Source organism: Sciurus carolinensis, chromosome 3 (assembly GCF_902686445.1).
Source record: "Sciurus carolinensis chromosome 3, mSciCar1.2, whole genome shotgun sequence".
In the NCBI taxonomy this organism is placed as follows: Eukaryota; Metazoa; Chordata; class Mammalia; order Rodentia; family Sciuridae; genus Sciurus; species Sciurus carolinensis.
In genome coordinates, this window is record NC_062215.1 from 26,709,977 (window position 1) to 26,727,686 (window position 17,710).

The 17,710-nt window shown below is 35.6% G+C and overlaps 1 protein-coding gene and 1 non-coding gene across 12 annotated transcripts in view; both read right to left on the minus strand.

The window, feature by feature from the left end:
• Spag9 (sperm associated antigen 9) overlaps positions 1–17,710 on the minus strand; it is a 130,239-nt gene that overhangs the window by 68,061 nt on the left and 44,468 nt on the right. For 8 of the 11 annotated variants that reach the window (XM_047542891.1, XM_047542892.1, XM_047542889.1 and 5 more), the window contains exons 4-5: positions 13,176–13,270; positions 5,742–5,892 (exon numbers count right to left, since the gene is read on the minus strand). In XM_047542891.1, the coding sequence (XP_047398847.1) occupies positions 5,742–5,892; positions 13,176–13,270 (246 nt within the window). Of the gene's footprint in view, positions 1–5,741; positions 5,893–12,319; positions 12,625–13,175; positions 13,271–17,710 lie in introns of those variants that run through there. The other 3 variants (XM_047542894.1, XM_047542896.1, XM_047542897.1) reach the window with 2 other exon arrangements.
• On the minus strand, positions 16,753–16,836 carry Trnat-ugu (transfer RNA threonine (anticodon UGU)). The gene has a single exon. It is a non-coding gene; the product is annotated as a tRNA-Thr (tRNA).

A 17,710-nucleotide genomic window follows, 5' to 3' on the forward strand; every position in this document is an offset into this window, starting at 1 on the left:
TATACATTTAAAATTTAAAATTATACATGCATACTATAATAGGAATCTTTAGTATCAGAAAACAGGAAAAAATGGTTCAACTACTGTAAAGATTCAAGTTTGTGAAAACCAAAGACACAGGAACAATTTTAGAACTTAATCACAAATGGAGGAGGATGGAAAATTCTTTTCAGTAAGAATGCTGGCTCTGTGTAGACATTTCCTGTTCTGTATGCTAAGCACATCCTCTGAAGAATGCAGCACACATTGACCACTGGCTTTACATACCAAACTCTGCTAACAAGGGTTTCTCACAGTAGTTCTACCGAAGTATTTTAAGTCATATGTCTTTAAAAGAACCCTTTAAAAGTTTTGTAAGTAGGTACCAATCTAATTGCTTTTTAATTAAAGTTTTGCCCTTAGTTCTAAAATTCACATTCTACTAATAATCAACAATCCAGGATACTCTTCAAAGAAAAAAAATATTACTTTTTTGGAGAATATATACCTGTGTGGGTGTACACATATGTATTATCCCATTCATATAATTTTCATACTTTTTACTACAACATTGTCTGCATTGCAAAGACTAGGGAAAACAAAGGTGTTCCATTCTATAAATATCCGAACCACAGTTGGGCATAAGTAATGCCTTTCCCCTGCTTATCTTCTAAGATTCTCAAGTTCCAATGGTCTTTCTTTACTCTTGTCTTCAATTTCTCCTGCTATTGAACTCTTCTAGGCACACAAATAAGCCAGCACTCCCATTCTCTACCCTGTACCATGCAAACCTCCAGTTCCACCTTAAGTTATCCTTTCTCTCTCCTACCACCACAACCACCTTTCTTGAGCAGGCTATACTTGCTGTCTCCTCCTTTTATGAATCACATTCATTTCTGTTACTGGTCCTGCAACTCAAACTGTTCAAACCTATACCTGAAAATGTACAAATTCAGTCGCATTCTGCTTGACTTCTGTATACAACTGACCTGGTGACAACTCCTTCCATTCTCTTATCCCTGACTGCCAGGGATGAAGTTTCTCACGATCTACCACTACAACCCCTGGCAAGGCCCTGCTCTTCCTGAGCATCCTTTTCTCCATTCAAGCGCCACCCCCACTCCCCAGTCACATACACATATACACATACAGATGCTGCTTTCCTCACTTGCTCAGATTCTGAAGCCCTCTGCCTGGCATTTCTGCTTGGGTAGATTCTTTCATCATGCTCAGGCTCTCACACCCCCAAGTCAGGCTGCCCCCCTGCAGGGGCATCCTTTGAACTGCTGGGCCCCACATGGAAATTCTCCTAACCTTGCTTGCGTTATGATACTTCCTCCACCCTGCCTCACCCTACAGACACCAACCTTGCTCTGTACTACCTAATGGCTTTAGGACTGAATTGTGCAGAAAGGAAAGGGTAAGGCAAAATAAAGCAATACTACATCATTAGAGCTTTACAGTAAGTTTTAATATCTTGCAAGGCAAGTTCCTATACTACTTCAGGATTTCCTTGGTTTCGTTTGACCTTTTGTTCTCTAATTTCTTCCTTATTGGCATCTTATTCATGAATATGATTCAGTTCCATAAAAAAAACTCATCCTAACAATTTTTTTGCCCATTCACATCCTTAGCACTTTTATAACACTTTTAAAAAAGAACAAATTTGTTACTACAGTGATGCAGCCACATCAATGTTCATAGCTGCTCAATTCCTAATAGCCAGCTTGTGGAACCAACCTAGATGCCCTTCAATTGATGAATGGATAAAGAAATTGTGGTATATATATACAATGGAATATTACTCAGCCATAAAGAATAATAAAATTATGGCATTTGCAGGCAAATGGATGAAATTGGAGAATATCATGCTAAATGAGATAAGCCAATCTCAAAAAACCAAAGGACAAATGATCTCGCTGATAAGCAGATGATGATACATACTGGCGGGGTGGGAGGGAGGCAAGAATGGAGGAAGGAGGGAGTGTATAGAGGGAAAAGAGAGGTGAGAGGGGTGGGGGGGGAAACAGAATAAATCAAACAGCATTGCCCTATGTAAATGTATGATTACACAAATGGTATGCCTCTACTTCATGTACAACCAGAGAAACAAGTTGTACCCCATTTGTTTACAATGAAAAATTTTAAAAAAAGAATAAATTTGTTCATTTGATTTCCTTTTACCTATTCTACCACAAGTCCCCCATAAGAAATTTCTTTTAATGATACAATATATATAAAGCTCTTTTCTTTCTGCTTCGAACTGATCTCTAAGCTCAATTTGAGAATTATCAATAGGGAGTCAAGTGAGCTTCATGTAAGCTGGCCTTGAAAGAAGGTATTTCTCCTGGTAGGTAAACTAGGAATAAAAGTATTGAAAGCAGTCTGGAGTTCAGGGAGGAGTCAAGGTTGGAGATTCAAATTTGTGAACACCCATGTGTAGATGGCATTAACAGACATGGAACTTGACCTACCTAGATTAAGAGATGGGCTAAGTTTTTTTTTTTTTTTTTTTTTTGGGGGGGGGGCTAAGTTTTGTACACTGTGGTATTCTAACATTTAGAAGACCAAGAGGAGAAGTGAAACCAGCAGGACGAAAGGGGCAAGAAAAAAGATCAATGTGAGAATGAGGGGGTGGTTGTATCCTGAAAGTAAACTGGAAGCAGCATTAGAAGTTTAATATATTCAAATGCTGCTAAAAGACAAGGTGAGGCCTGAGAATCTTCTACTAGATTTGGAAAAAAAGATGTTTTTGTAAACCTTGACAAAAGGGATGTTAGTGCAGGAGATAGGGCTCAAAAATCTGAGAAGAACCAGACAAAGAGAAATACACCAAACTTCAAACAGGCACGAATGCCTCCAGTCCAGGGCCTTTACAATTGCTCTCTCATCTTCCTCACACACTTATTACTTCAGACCTTCCCATGTACCTGCACATCCCCATGCCATCACCCTGAAGCAAGCACCTTTCCCCCTGATTACTCTCTAGCTTACCTTGCTTTCTTAATAGCGTTTAACAACACTTGCAATGCTATTATTAATTTGTTTACTTGTTTGTTAATTTCCACGAGAATGCAATAAATCAAGAAATACCTGTAAATTCTTTTTAAGAACTTGTACACTTTCTAGGCATCATTCCTGGAAAACCCATTGAATATTTATGAACTCACTAACCACAAGGCTCATGCAATGGGAAAGTCCATAACTTTACAATCTCCTTTACTGACTTTTTTCCTCCACAACATTTTCTATCATTTTGTTCTTCATCTCCTTGACTATAACCCATCATGTGGCTTTATTACAGAATATTTTCACCTTAAACTTACTTTACAGAAAAACAGTGCTAGTAAAATTAATATTAATTGTAATTTTAACTTTTGTTTTTCCATTTATTTTAATGCCCCAAATATAGCTAGTTCATTCCCAAAGTTCTCAGGAGAAATGAGAATAGCAAGATAGTTTAAATTAGAGATAGTCTAGTTCAATTCCTGTATCATAAGGAAACCAAAATGACAGAGTATATGACATGCGTGGGATGGGTCCATGAGTAAATTCAGTGCTTGACTTCTAGGCCTTTGTAAAGTTAGAGAAAAACATTTGATTAATAACAAGGTTTAGGTGAATAATAAAATAGGTCCTAATTATTAATAGGCACACTTTGCAAACTGGGCTCATGCCATTTTACAATGTACCATCTTGTTCCTGAAAACTGTTAACTGTTGAGCCTTTATCTCATTTAGTGGTTGCATGACCAAATCAGGGACAGAATGACAGGATTTTATTTAAGAAATTCATGGCCTTAGTATTTCCAGGGAGGACACAAAATCTATGCTTAAGTTCATATCTCTTTAATTGGTTTATAACTTGCCAGTAAACTTCTGCCATAGTATGTCACTGGATTAAAGAAGAGAATTATAATAATCTCTTACATTGCACTTCTGCATAGTAATTAAAATAGTTAGCAGATGGTATACATTTTTGATGTACTAAAAGTATCCCTCCTACTTAATTTTGTTTTGGGAAAGGGGACATGGCAAGTGGGCGATGGGTGTTTTGAAGATCTATTAAACCTACAGGCAAGCTAAAAAAAGCCAGCGTGGCTGTGGGAGTAAAGATTGAGTGTCCTAGTGTTTTAACAGTGGAGTAATATTGAACATGATTGGCTTCTAACAAATTGAGCAAGAAGAGGGAAAAATCGTATAAACCTTAATGTTGAAAATACTTTTCAGTGGGACAAGAGCTATCAAATATTTGGTAAGTGCTTACTGTTTTAAGAACATTTCAAAGGTCAATAGCATTATTCTGAATGTCTCTACCAACTGAAGCTGAGAGAAAAACCATTTATATTATCCCAATGGATACTTTCTAACATTTAAAATAAATAATTCGTTTGAAAAATATGTTCTCAGTACATATTTACATATTGTCTATAATGTGCTACACACTTTTCCAAGTGCTAGGGATACAGTAGTAAATAAACCCCCTGAAATTTATGTTCTCAGTGGAGAGAAAAAAGCAAGGTAAACAATGCTGGGGAGCAGTGATACATACCAGTAATCCCCGTTAGTAAACAGGCTGAGGCATTGAGGATCACAAGTTCAAGGTCAACCTTGGGAACTTAGCAAGACCCTATCTCAAAAAATAAAATAAAAAGGGCTGGGGGGTTGTGGCTCAGTGGTAGGGTATTTGCATAGTATGCCTGAGGCCCTGGGTTCAGTCCCCAGTTGCAGGGGTAGAGGAGGATAAATAAGTAATTGACAGTATTTCAGAACAAAGTAAGTGATATCTTTCAGTACTTATGTCATGATAAGGATTATGGAGAGAAATACAGCATGAAAAGGAAATTAGATACAACTAATTCATTTGTATTCAAAGCAAGTGGGCCTGTTTGTATCATGACAAGAGTAGATTATACAATGTAACAAGGCATTTTTACAATCAATATCCCCTTCATAAACATTCTATTTTATAAAATATAGAATCTAACTTAAAATTTTTATTTGTGTTTTGAAACAGGGTCTCATTATGCAGCCCAGGCTGGTCTCAAACTCCTGGGCTCAAGTCATCCTCTTGACTCAGCCTCCTGAGTAGCTGATATTACAGTTGTCACCATCAGCCCAGTTACAATGCACTTTTTTTTTTTTTTTTTTTTTTTTTTTTGTGGTGCTGGGGATCGAACCCAGGGCCTTGTGCTTGCAAGGCAAGCACTTTACCAACTGAGCTATCTCCCCAGCCCCTACAATGCACTTTTGTATATCACTTTATGGTTCTGAGAAAGTTAACAGTGGTTTTTTTTTTGCATCTTTTCTTTTCTTGTGGTGAACAGGGCCTTGAGCATGCTAGGTAAGTGTTCTACCACTGAGTTACATCCTTGGCCCTTGTTTTGTTTTTAAAATGAAACCCTACTAAATTATGAGGTTTCTACCAGTGAACCAAGGATTTCATGTGGCAATGATTTTTAATTCTAAAATACATCCCACCCTAAATTCATATTATGTAGCCTAAATTGAATAGAAATTAATTTTTGTCACTACTAATCAAGATGTAACAACTTGACCTTGTTTTCCTATGTAACTTGAAATAGGATGATAGAAAACACCTCTGGAAAGAGTTTATTTATAACTTTAAAAAAAGGCATCAAATTTACAAACTAAAATATATACAAACTATTACGTTTTATTGTGCTTTGGTTGTTTAATGTTTCTATGTGAATAAAAAGCTTATACAATGTAAACTGACAATTTCCACAAAATAAAGTTTACCTTCAGACTGGTATGAGAACGTGGTTGACTTAATTCTTGAAATTTCCATTGCTCTGATCCTGGGGTCTCCCCTCCTTTCTGAGTGTCAGGTGTAAGCAATCCATCTCCAGCAGGTAATGGAAAAATCCCTAATGATATAGGGCGTTCTTTTCTATTTGGAAAGGGGAGGAAAAAAATTAGAAACCATTTACTTTTATTAATCATGACTATAAGTCATAAACCTGGGTTGTCACTGCTTTGGGACTGACCCTCTTAAAGGATACTGTCTGCCCTTTTGAACAGAAAGACCCACCAAGGAAAAAGGACAGTTTCAGAAGTTTAAATTAACTCTCAAAAATTAACTAAGAAGAATGTCAAGAAATTGTTTAGATTTAAATCTTACATGTTACTGATAAGATTCTTGCCCAGAAAGCAGCTGGTGGCCTGATCTGCTGTGATGTGCCATCAAGAAGAGCTACTGAGTTTTTAATCATGCTTTGAGTAGCCATAGGAGGATGCACAGCCTCCTCCTTTGAAAGTGAGCCCAACTCCTGCACCTAGACTTCCCAGATCCTCACACTAATCTCTGCATGTTTACAGAAACCTCTTCAAGGTATGCCTTTTCTGTCTAGAGGAAAATCATTATATTATTTGAATCTTAGCTAGTGAGAACTCAAATGATTTTTAACCCCCTGAAGTACAAAAGTTTGTCCTTCATTACTTATTTTTAAACTCAGGGTCACTCTACCACTGAGCTACATCCCCAATCCCTTTTCTTGCGGGAGCGGGTACAAGGGATTGAACTCAGGGGCACTGGACCTCTGAGCCACATCCCAGTCCTATTTTGTATTTCATCTAGAGACAGGGTCTCAGTGAGTTGCTTAGCACCTTGCTTTTTTGAGGCTGGTTTTGAACTCATGATCCTCCTGCCTCAGTCCCCCAAGTAGTAGGATTACAGACATGAGCCACCAAACCTGGTGGAAAGTCCTATTCTTTCACAGATCACTACACAAATTTGTTACAGGCATAGTACATAAGAAAAAGAAGGAAAAAACAAAACAAAACTATTGTCAATTTTTTTTCCAAACAAGGAGCCCAAAAAATTCTGTAAAAGAAACCTTGACTTTCCAATGCTCTATGGAAAAGTTCAGTGAACAGGAGTTGTACTTGTAATAGAATTTCAACAAGAAATACATCGTGTGTTAATATACAAAGGGTTCCAAATGAAAGTAGTTTTAGAAGGTGGAAACAAGCCTACCAACAGGTCATCCTGAGTTGTTAATTTAAAAATGTGAAAATGGGAAAAGAATGAGACAGTAAAGGTTTGGTGCCTCCCAGAACCCCTACCTCTACTAGTAAGAAAATAAGAGCTGGGCATGGTAGCACACACCTGTACCTGTAATACCAGCAACTCAGAAGGCTAAGGAAGGAGGATTGCAAGTTCAAAGCCAGAATCAGCAATTTAGCAAGGCCCTAAGCAACTTAGCAAGACTGTCTCAAAATAAAAAATAAAAAAGGTCTGAGGATGTGGTTCTGTGGTTAAGCACTCCTGAGTTCAATCCCCAGTACCAAAATAAATAAAAAAAGAAAGAAAGAAAAATAAATAAGTTAGAACATTCCACTTGACTAAATAAGTCTTTTATTTTATAAGTTCATTTTTATACCACGAAATTTAAGTTAGTTTTGAAACCTGCCCTTACTTAATATAAAGGGTATGTCAGAATGCTGCCTTTTTTTTTTTTTTTTCCTTTCATTCTTCTTTTTTGCAGTACTGGGGATTGAACCCAGAGGCATTTTACCACTACATCCCCAGTCCTTTTTATTTTGTTTATTTTGAGACAGGGTCTCTCTAAGTTGCCTAGGCTGACCTCCAACTTGAGATCCTCTTGCCTCAGTCTTCCTAGTCACTGGGATAACAGCCTCCACACCCAGCTTCAGAATGCCTTCTTAAAGATTAAGAGAAGCAAAGGGGTCGAGAGATTGCATTTTATCAATGTTGTATGCACAAGGAAATAACAATAAATTAAAAGATAGAACTTTCCCCTATCAGAGTTCATTATTACTTCTTTACACTTGTAATACTTTTTTCCTATTTTATCTGGGAAAATAATTCAAATACAGGTAAATAGCACAATAAGAGATTAGATTTTAATACCAAATCTAAGTTTGTAACTAAAAGCTGCCAGACCAACCAAATAACAAAGATTAAAGTCAGTTACTCTGGTTACATCAGTTATTCTCAGAAGTTGGTCAGCAACAAAGTTTTCAAAAGTCAACAACAAAAAGAGGCATTATTTATTATTCCTAAGTGGTAATATAGCACATACCATACATGCACACATTTTCATGTAACACAGAGAACTTGTTCTTTTTGGAGAATGACCCTTATTTAAACTACATCTTTTCTGCTTCTTTGATCTGAAAATGCACTTTCTTTCATTACATGATGGTGACCAGTGTGGGTAGCCAGATTTTCTTTTTTCTTTATGTTCATACCTGACAAAATGAAAAGTTGTCAACTTGATGCTTATTCCCAATTCTGGGGAACATATTTTGAGAAGAGAAAATAAAAGTATCAAAGAAATACTAGTTGGACCTTTATTTATTCTCTAACATAACTTAATGCCTACATAAAAAGTGGGAACTGAGTCCAGTTGAGTCTAAAGGAAAGCTCTCTAGCCCAGATGCAAAGACAATACAAGTGGTCATAAAGACCTCATGCAAATTCATCACATTGCTAACAAAAACCAAAACAAATCATTCATCAGAATTATCTTCCTAAATGAAAGTCAACAATTCATTTTCAAATACATCAAATACTGAAAAAGTATATAACTACTGGGGAAAGGAATCTTTTATGAATTCAATTTGTACTTTCTTATTAAAACTACAATCCAAAATGCAGGTAAATTCCTACCTCTTTAGTTTTGCTTTTATCAGTCATTCAGAAACTGCTCTATAGAGAGAGGACTTTTCAGAGACTGAGAGCAATCTGTCAAGAGGGTCAAGGATGCTCTGGGTTACAATGCTCCAACTCTGGAAAAATAATATTAATACATATTCCTATCCTTACTTCACTGAGAAACTACACAAGAGTTGAGGGGAGGGAACTATGTAACCATGAACCATGTAAACATGCAAGTTCATTAGAATCCTACTTTTGAAAAGAAATCCTAAAAGGTAACTATTAGTCCTGTATTATGTTGGTATATGTGTGTTTGCTAGTCTATGTATTAAATGCTTCAGTAAAATTCACAGAAGAAACTCAACCAAAGAATGGGATACATGTGGAAAAATACCAAGTGGCAGATTTACACCTCCACATTGAAACATCTGTTGTCACTGTCTAATAATACTACTGTCTAAGAGAAACAAAGGCACCATTAACTATCTAAATCCTTACTATATTCTTTTTAAAATTTTTTTATTTGTCCTAATTAGTTATACATGACAGTAGAATGCATTTATGCACTTCGATAAAGCATACATAAATGGAGTGTAATGTCTCATTTTTCTGATTGTACATATCGTAGGATCACATTAGTCATGCAGTCACATATGTACATGAGGTAATAATGTCTGTTTCACTCTACCATCCTTCCTAGCCACATACCCCTTCTTCTCCCTTTACTCCCCTCTACCTAATCTAAAGTAACTCTTTTCTTCCCTACTGCCTGTCCCCCCCTTGTTGTGAATTAGCATTCACATTTCAGACAAAACATTCCATCTTTGGTTTTTTGGGATTGGCTTATTTTGCTTAGCATGATATTTTCCAGTTCCATCCATTTGCCTGCAAATGCCATAATTTCATTCTTCTTTAAGGCCAAGTAATATTCCATTGTGTATATGTGCCACATTTTCTTCATCCATTCATCTATTGAAGGCATCTAGGTTGGTTCCATAGTTTTGCTATTATGAATTGAGCTGCTCTAAACATTGATGTGGCTGCATCACTGTAATATGCAGATTTTAAGTCCTTTGGGTATAAACTGAGGAGTGGGACAGCTGGGTTAAATGGTGGTTCCATTCCAAGTTTTCTGAGGAATCCATAATACTTCCCCGAGTAGCTGCACCAATTTGCAGTCCCACCAGAAATGTATGAGTGTACCTTTCCCCCCACATCCTCACCAACATTTATTGTTGCTTGTATTCTTGATACTGGCCATTCTGACTGGAGTGAGATGAAATCTTAAGAGTGGTTTTGATTTGCATTTCTCTTTTTTAAAACTGCTTTATTTCCATATATTCATTTTTGAGATGGTTACTTAAATGGTAGCTTTTATGGTTTTGTTTTTTGGTACTGGGGATTGAACCCAGGGTGCTTTATCACTGAGCTACATCCCCAGTGTTTTTTATTTTAAGGCAGGTCTAAGTTGCTGAGGGAATCCTTAAATTGCCCAGGCTGGCCTCAAACTTTTTTTCTTTCTACATTTTTTTATTGGTGCATTATAGTTGTACATAATGATGGAATTTGTTGTTACATATTCCTTTATCCGCACAATATAACAATATCATTTTGGCCTCTAACTTTTGATCCTTCTACCTCAGTCTCCCAAATTGCTGGGATTACAGGCATGTGACATGATGCCTGGCTAAATGTTAGCTTAGGTTTATAAATAATTTTAAAAAATGTTTTTGAAATAGTTTTTTTGTTATACTCATTTAATACAACTAATCTAATAAAATCTACTTTGTAGATAAAAGGCAGTAAAAAAAAGTTTACATTTTTTGAACACCTGTCATGTGGCAGGTACTTAACTATATGATTTATTTATATTATCTCATTTAATCCTTAATAGAAAATAGGGATTGCTTTCCTAATTTACAGAATAGAAAAAAAATGATGCTCTGGGTAGTAGTAAACTAGCAGTGTTGGTATTAAAAGTCAGTTCTATGAACTTCACATCTGGTGTGTTTCTTCCCTTGAAACTTCCTACTTGTGCTACCTACTTTGTGACAATGTAACCTTAATATTGAAGACTGCCATCTTTAGTCAAATCAATAGCAGTTTTTGTGCCATGCAGCTTTTAAAATTTAATCATGAGGGTTTTCTTTTAAATAAATAAAACAGCTGGAGTTTTAACAGTTCTATTAAAAAATGGGATATATATATATATATATATGTAATTTGATATTAGTTTACTACGTATCTCACAACTATAATTAAAAACAAAATAATAATCTCAGTTTTTAAAACCACCTAATGAGGTAAGTACCTTCAGAGGAGGAAACTCAGGCACACAGAAATTAAGCAAACTGCCAAAGGTCCAAGACTGGTCACGTGAGGCAGAGCAATTTGTACCCAGGCAGCCCAACTCCAAAGCCTCTCAACCCACTGCATGGCACGGCTGTCTCAAATGGAAGCTAAGACTAAGACAGGTCCTTAGCATCAGGTTTATTTTAATACTGCACATTTTCTGTGGTCCTGGTATTAATTTCCTCAAAACCTAAATATACATACACATATATATATAAATCTTTTATGTAATAATATATACACAAGTAATGATTGTTCCTAATTTTTTTAAATCAGAAAAGAAAGTAAATGACCATGTATACACATGTAATAAGACTAGTTCATATTTTTTATACATCAGGAAAGAAAACAAGTGACTATGTATCCAGTATTAGGCCAACTAATTTCTGGGCCTTAAACTAAAATAGAATATAAACTAGTCTATGAATAAAAAGGAACACTGACAAGAGCTAACTAATTCTTTATTTGTCTAAATCCCCCATTAGGACTTAAATATGTTTATAGCCATTTAAATAATCAAAAAAACTATACATGATGAACTTTCACTTAAAACCATTCCCAAAGCATAAATTCGAGCAAATTAAATGCTTCTGGAGTTTGACAAATTAAAAAATAAAAGAAATCAAAACCTTAAACCTCTAAGATGTAGAAGATAGCTCTTACAGGCTGCAAGTAGAGTGAGCAGCAACAAAGCTATAGAGATTAATGACTACCCCCACAAGCAGGCATGGATATTTGTCACCCAGGACTACAAAGAGAAGAAAGGGCGACATCTGACAAAACAATAGTGAATAGGCTTTGTAAAGCTTTCACAACTTTGATGTGTAAATAATAGGAGAAATGCATTCAATGCTCTAAAATTCTTTTACTTTAAAAAATATATATTTTTGAGGAAAAAGCTGTTATTAAAAATTATAAAAATTATACCTGAAACTTCATCAATAAAAGGATAATTGAAATGAAATAAACTACGGCCTGTGTGTAATCATTTACAAGAACCAGCATAAAAGATATTTGCCCCTAAAATCAGAAGCTAAATCCAGAGGTTGTATAAACTTGAGCCAGTGCTTTACTCTTGCTCTCCCTTTCCTCTGAACATTCTGTTTAAAATAAGACCACACTGACCTTTTACTTATGTATAAGTACAACATGAAAATCCCTTTCAATCTCGGTGATCCTAAATGGTGACCTATAAATTAATATAAATAAGAATAGACATCCTAGCTTCAGGCCATTTTCCATTGTTTCAATCTGCAACAGAAATGGTTACAAAGCAGACCAGAGGAGCTAAAAATTTAAGAAAAATCAGGTAAGCAGGGGCTTCTAAGAGAGACTGGAGTACCTGAGTATCCTTGGCAGGTTCTGCGTCAGAGCTGGCACACCGGTAGAAATAGAAAAGTGCACAAGCAGCAAAACAGAGAGAGACACTAAGATAGCAGAATTAATGACCACCGCCCCGCCAACGAAGCCAAACACAAACAGCAGCATGCATCCAGGACTCATGGCGCTGTGCTGGCATGGTGAAACACCCGAACCAGGAGGCCTACACAGGGGCCAAATGGGTATCTTTGTAGTGAGGATCTGTCATTCAGCTGCTGCCACAAAAACAATGCCATCAGCAGCAGCTTTCCACTCGGTCCTGCAGCGGCTCCCAAGTGATGACGTCATTCCACTCTCCCCACCTAATAACCATAGAGCTGCTGCTCCTAGCATTTATGCAGCAACCCAGAGCGACAGCCAGCCTATTAACTACCTTCCTCTCCACTCAGAGTCCTGGCTTAGCTCATTGGATACAATGCCCAGAGATCTACATAATTTATTCACACTCCTACATCAAACGGATGGCTAGCTAACCCCTTCAAACAAGCCAAAAAGGTCCAATTTTACCAGAGAAATTAAAAATTTCAGCATTCTCACAAATCAGAAAATTTTAGACCCTGCATAATCTCCATCAAGAACCAAAACAATCAAAATACCTCAAACGCTGCTTATAATAGCGTGGCTCATAATTTATCCTTTTAATAGTGAAAGCTGTTTCTATTTGTCCATGCTATTCTCTCCTGTAGCATTCCAACCACAGTGGAGAGCTTTTAGAATCAGCCTAACTATTGTTCCAGGATTAGAGAACACAAAAACACAGAAATAATCAGATTATTTATTTTGTTTTTTCTCAAGGCAGAATGTATAACAAAGCTTACCTAATTCTACTATGAGCTGCAGACTCTAGTGGATCACTCCCTGAGAGCTGATGAAGTTTTGTTCTTTCTAAGTGTTCCATATAATTATGGATCATCTATTCGAAGACAGAAAGAAAAAAAATCACAAAATTTAAGACTAATACCTGGAAATAAGAAGCATAGTATTATAACAAGGAAAACATTTTTTGCATAGTTTTCTTATTTATCAGGTTACCCAATTCCATGTTAAAAAAAAAAAATTAAGGAATGAAATTTTTTCATGGTAAAGGAATATGCTAATGACTATATATAAGATGCTAGTGTCCATAAAAATAGCCAATATCTTGCTTAATAGGAAAAGATATTTTTAAATAATAAGTGATGATATTAAGTGAAATAATATTGATGTAATATGAATTAATATATAGACACTGGGAGGAGATGATAAGATACTGCTAATTAAAAATAGATGGCATTTAAGAAACCTATTCACTAAAATGGGAAACAAAACAAAAACCTGTGAAACGTGTATGTTGATCTTTTCCATGTTAAAAGTAATTAACAACATAAAAATCATTTTCTACTTAGTGAAGCAATTTAATATAAAAATATTTATTTCTGGTTTCTGTACACTTAGTTGAAAAAAAAAAAGCTAAAGTATTTCCCCATTTGTTTGCTAATTTACTGGCCTCATTACTTAATATAATTATCTATGATAATAGTTACAAATGAAAAATCAGAATACCATAAGTCTTAGGTAAGGACCCAGATGACAGAAAAGCTGAATATGGAAGTGAAAACTTCAAGAATATGAAGTACATAAACTGGGGGCTGGTGATGTAGCTCAATGGCAGAATGTTTGTCCAGTAGGGGCCAAGCCCTAGGTTCAATCCCCAAGACTGCAAAACCAACTACAAAACAGCAAGTTAAGTACATAAACTGTTAAGAAATTCTAATAATCTATTTGATTCTTGATAATCTATACTCCCACTTTCAGGATACTAAATCTGGAATTAAGACATGAAAAATGGCAAGAAACTTCAATCATTTATTTTTATTGTGAAAATTCTATGTTGCAGGTACAAAACTTTCAAAATCTGTTTAAGATGCTAATTATTATCAAATAAGAAGATGAACTGATACATGAAATAAAACATGTAATTCTATTAAAGCAAATGTAATAAAAGAATGAATCAGAATGTTCCTCAATTAAGACTAGTCCAAAAAAAAAAAAAAAAAGACATAGAATCACATGGATATGGTATATGAAAACTTTTTTATCTTAAATTTAAATAATTTTAATTTTAAACTTACAAATTTTCTCTTTACTTCCATTTTAAGAACAATTTTGCAGAAAAGCAGCTATTGTTTTTATTAGTAAGTCAGAAATAATGAGCTGTTCTTTAATCAGAAAGAATTTTCAGGAAAAAAAATTCTCCCCAAAATAGCTCATTCTAGATTGATTCTATTGCCTTAAATACTTAAACAAAGATTTAGATTTTAGAAAATGCTGAATTCTAAGCCACAACTGAACAAGTAATTGCAGATATGATAGTCTGACATTGCAAAATGGTCCAAATAATGAAATTAACAACTAAATAAATTAGAACTTAATAAGAAAGAATAACAACAAAATGGTAGCTATTGTTTATTAAGCATCAACTACATGTCAACCAGTACATTTACAGCTATTTTTCATTTAATCCTCACAATACCACAATTCTATAAACTCCAACTATGGATTAAAACAACTTGCCCAAGTTGATAGTAATTAATTGTTTTCTGTCATTAGCTTTAAGGACAGATCTCAGGTCTGTTTGACGCAAGTCATCTGAGCAGTTAAGCATTACAGAACTCATGCCGTATCTGCCCTTTTAGTTAATTCTCAAGGCAGGCAATGAGCCCATTGTCCTTTTTCCCTCACACCCACAAGGAAACCCCACACCCTAAAGCATTTCCTGACATCTAAAATAAAATACTATGCATTATATTCTATAAATGCCCAAAAAGAGTAGAAAAAAATAAACTGTACATAAAAATTTAAATTTTAAATTTAAAAAGTGAGAAGGAGGGCAAAACCTGTGCTACCAGATAGAAAAGAGACATAAAAAAGTAAAACAGGGCCTGCTTTAGATACTCTACTGTTGGGTCCATTAGCCTCATCCCTCCTGATCTCAACTGCATCTCAGTTTTCTCAGATATCCAAATTAAACCATATACATTTCTGAGTCAATCCAGGAACTAACAGTTGGAGTTATCAACAAAGTATACTGGAAAGTCCTGGTTTGGGATGTTTCCCAACTCCCTTTCCCCAGGATATCTTCACAGCAGAAGTTGATTCAGCATTAGCTACAACCAAAAAGCAAAGCAATGAAGGTTGGTAAACCAGTGGCATGGATCCCTTTAAACATAATAGTCTTAAATATTTCCATATGCAGTCTAAAAAATCTCTTAAGCATTGTTGAGATGTCTTAAAGAGGCACAGAAAAATGTCTGATGTGTTTAGCCTATTATTGAAAGTTCAGACAACAGAATCAGACCTGTCTTCAAATCCAGTTACTAATTAGCATGAGATTTTTGACAAATCACTTAAGTCTCTTTCTAAAAAAACTTTAATCTATAAAATGGAGATGAATGATAGTTTGGTCAAAAGAAATAAGATGCCAGGCATGATGGTACATCCCTGTAATACAAGCAACTTGGGAGATTGAGGCAGGAGGAATGCAAGTTGGAAGCCAGCCTGGGCAACTCACAATTAAAAAAAAAATTTTTTTTTTAAAGAGTTGGGGTGTAGCACAGTTTCTTTCTTTCTTTCTCTCTCTCTCTCTCTCTCTCTCTCTCTCTCTCCATTTAAATATCCCCTGATTCTAGACTCTTGCAGGACTGCATGGGGTGTACATTTGTGGTCATTAGCTTAGGATGACTATACATGTGGCCCAACTGCTTCACAGTAACCCTTATTTTTCCTTTTATGCTCTCCATAAAGCCTGTCTTCTTTTAAGTAAATTTAATAATTTGCATGAAAATTTGATTTGATTGAAGAGCAGTTATTCACATTACAAAAAGAGCAATAGTAGGTTTCCGTTAAGCAGCAAACAATGCGTTTGGTAAAAGTACTATTTAAACACTTTTGTGCCTGTAAAATGTTACCTTCTTTAGAAGCAACAGTGAAAAGGTCACAGTTAAACCCTCCAGACTCCCTTTCCCTGAAGATTTTCAGAGTTTACCTTGAAAGGGCACCTAGTTCTTTAAAAAGTTGGAGAGCTATTTATAATTGCTAATTGAAGGACATCTCTAGAATAGATGTATAAACACAGAAACTTGTAGGCTAGAGTAAAACAGACCCAAATTTCAAAGCAGCTGTATCTGTGTTGCATGAACAAAGAAAGAAAAGAGTTATCAGGCAGCATGGAAAAGTTGCCTTGGTTATGGGACAGGTGCAACTCTGATTTGGTAATTAAGATTTTCCTGAAATTGTTTTTAATTCCTGAACTGTCCTTCCCTGAAGGCATGCAATTGAAAAATTATTGCATCTTTTCATTTGAAGACAATGTCACTTTTTTCTCAGTAATATATCTTTCCTTTTTTTTTTTTTTTTTGGGGGGGTGGGGTGTGTGCTGGGGATCGAACCCAGGGCCTTGTGCTTACAAGGCAAGCACTCTACCGACTGAGCTACCTCCCCAGCCCCTATCTTCACTTTTATTAAATATGTAGGAAATTGCACTTGACAGTTGACCCTTCAAGAATGCATACTTTATCCATACTTCAAATACATCATAATTTAATAATCCTCAATTATTATTTTTAAAAGCATTATTTGCCAGGTGTGGTAGTGTGCGCCTGTAATCCCAGCAATTTAGGAGACTAAGGGAGGAGGATCACAAATTTGAGGTCAGCCTAGGTAACTCAGTGAGACCCTCAGCAGTTTAATGAGACCCTGGCTCAAAGTAAAAAAAAAGGTGGGGGATGTAGCCCAGTGGCAAAGTAACCCCTGGGTTCAATCTCCAGTTTAAAAAAAAGGGGGGGGGGGCATTATCAATTTTCTATGACATTTAAATATGTTCTTCCAAATATAGTTGTGATTATTAACACTGATAAGCACTACAATACTATGCACAGGACAATGATCAGGCACTGAAATGAATGGCATAAAGAATCAACAACAGGCTTTTAACAACCAATGTTTTTAAAAACAACCTTAATATCTACCAATATCATATTATTAAAGTGTGGGTATTTTTTTCTTCCTGTGTAACCTGCTCCCGTCTTCCCAGAGCTTTATGTATGGTTTCCAGTCCTTTGTAGACAATTTTTTCCCTCAACCAATGGGTATCAATTCTGTGACATTTCACATTTTGGGTGTGGCTATAAAACTAAGAAAATAAAACTTCACCTTTCAGGTCTAACAGGAAGAAATTCTAACACTTCCAAAAAAGTATCACCTACAGTATTTCAAAGCAAATGAAACTGAGTGCAGTAGGATTTTATGTTCCTTAAAAAAAACAATGTAGGTCTCTATTAGAAATAGGATAAGAAATCACACAAACTAATGAAAG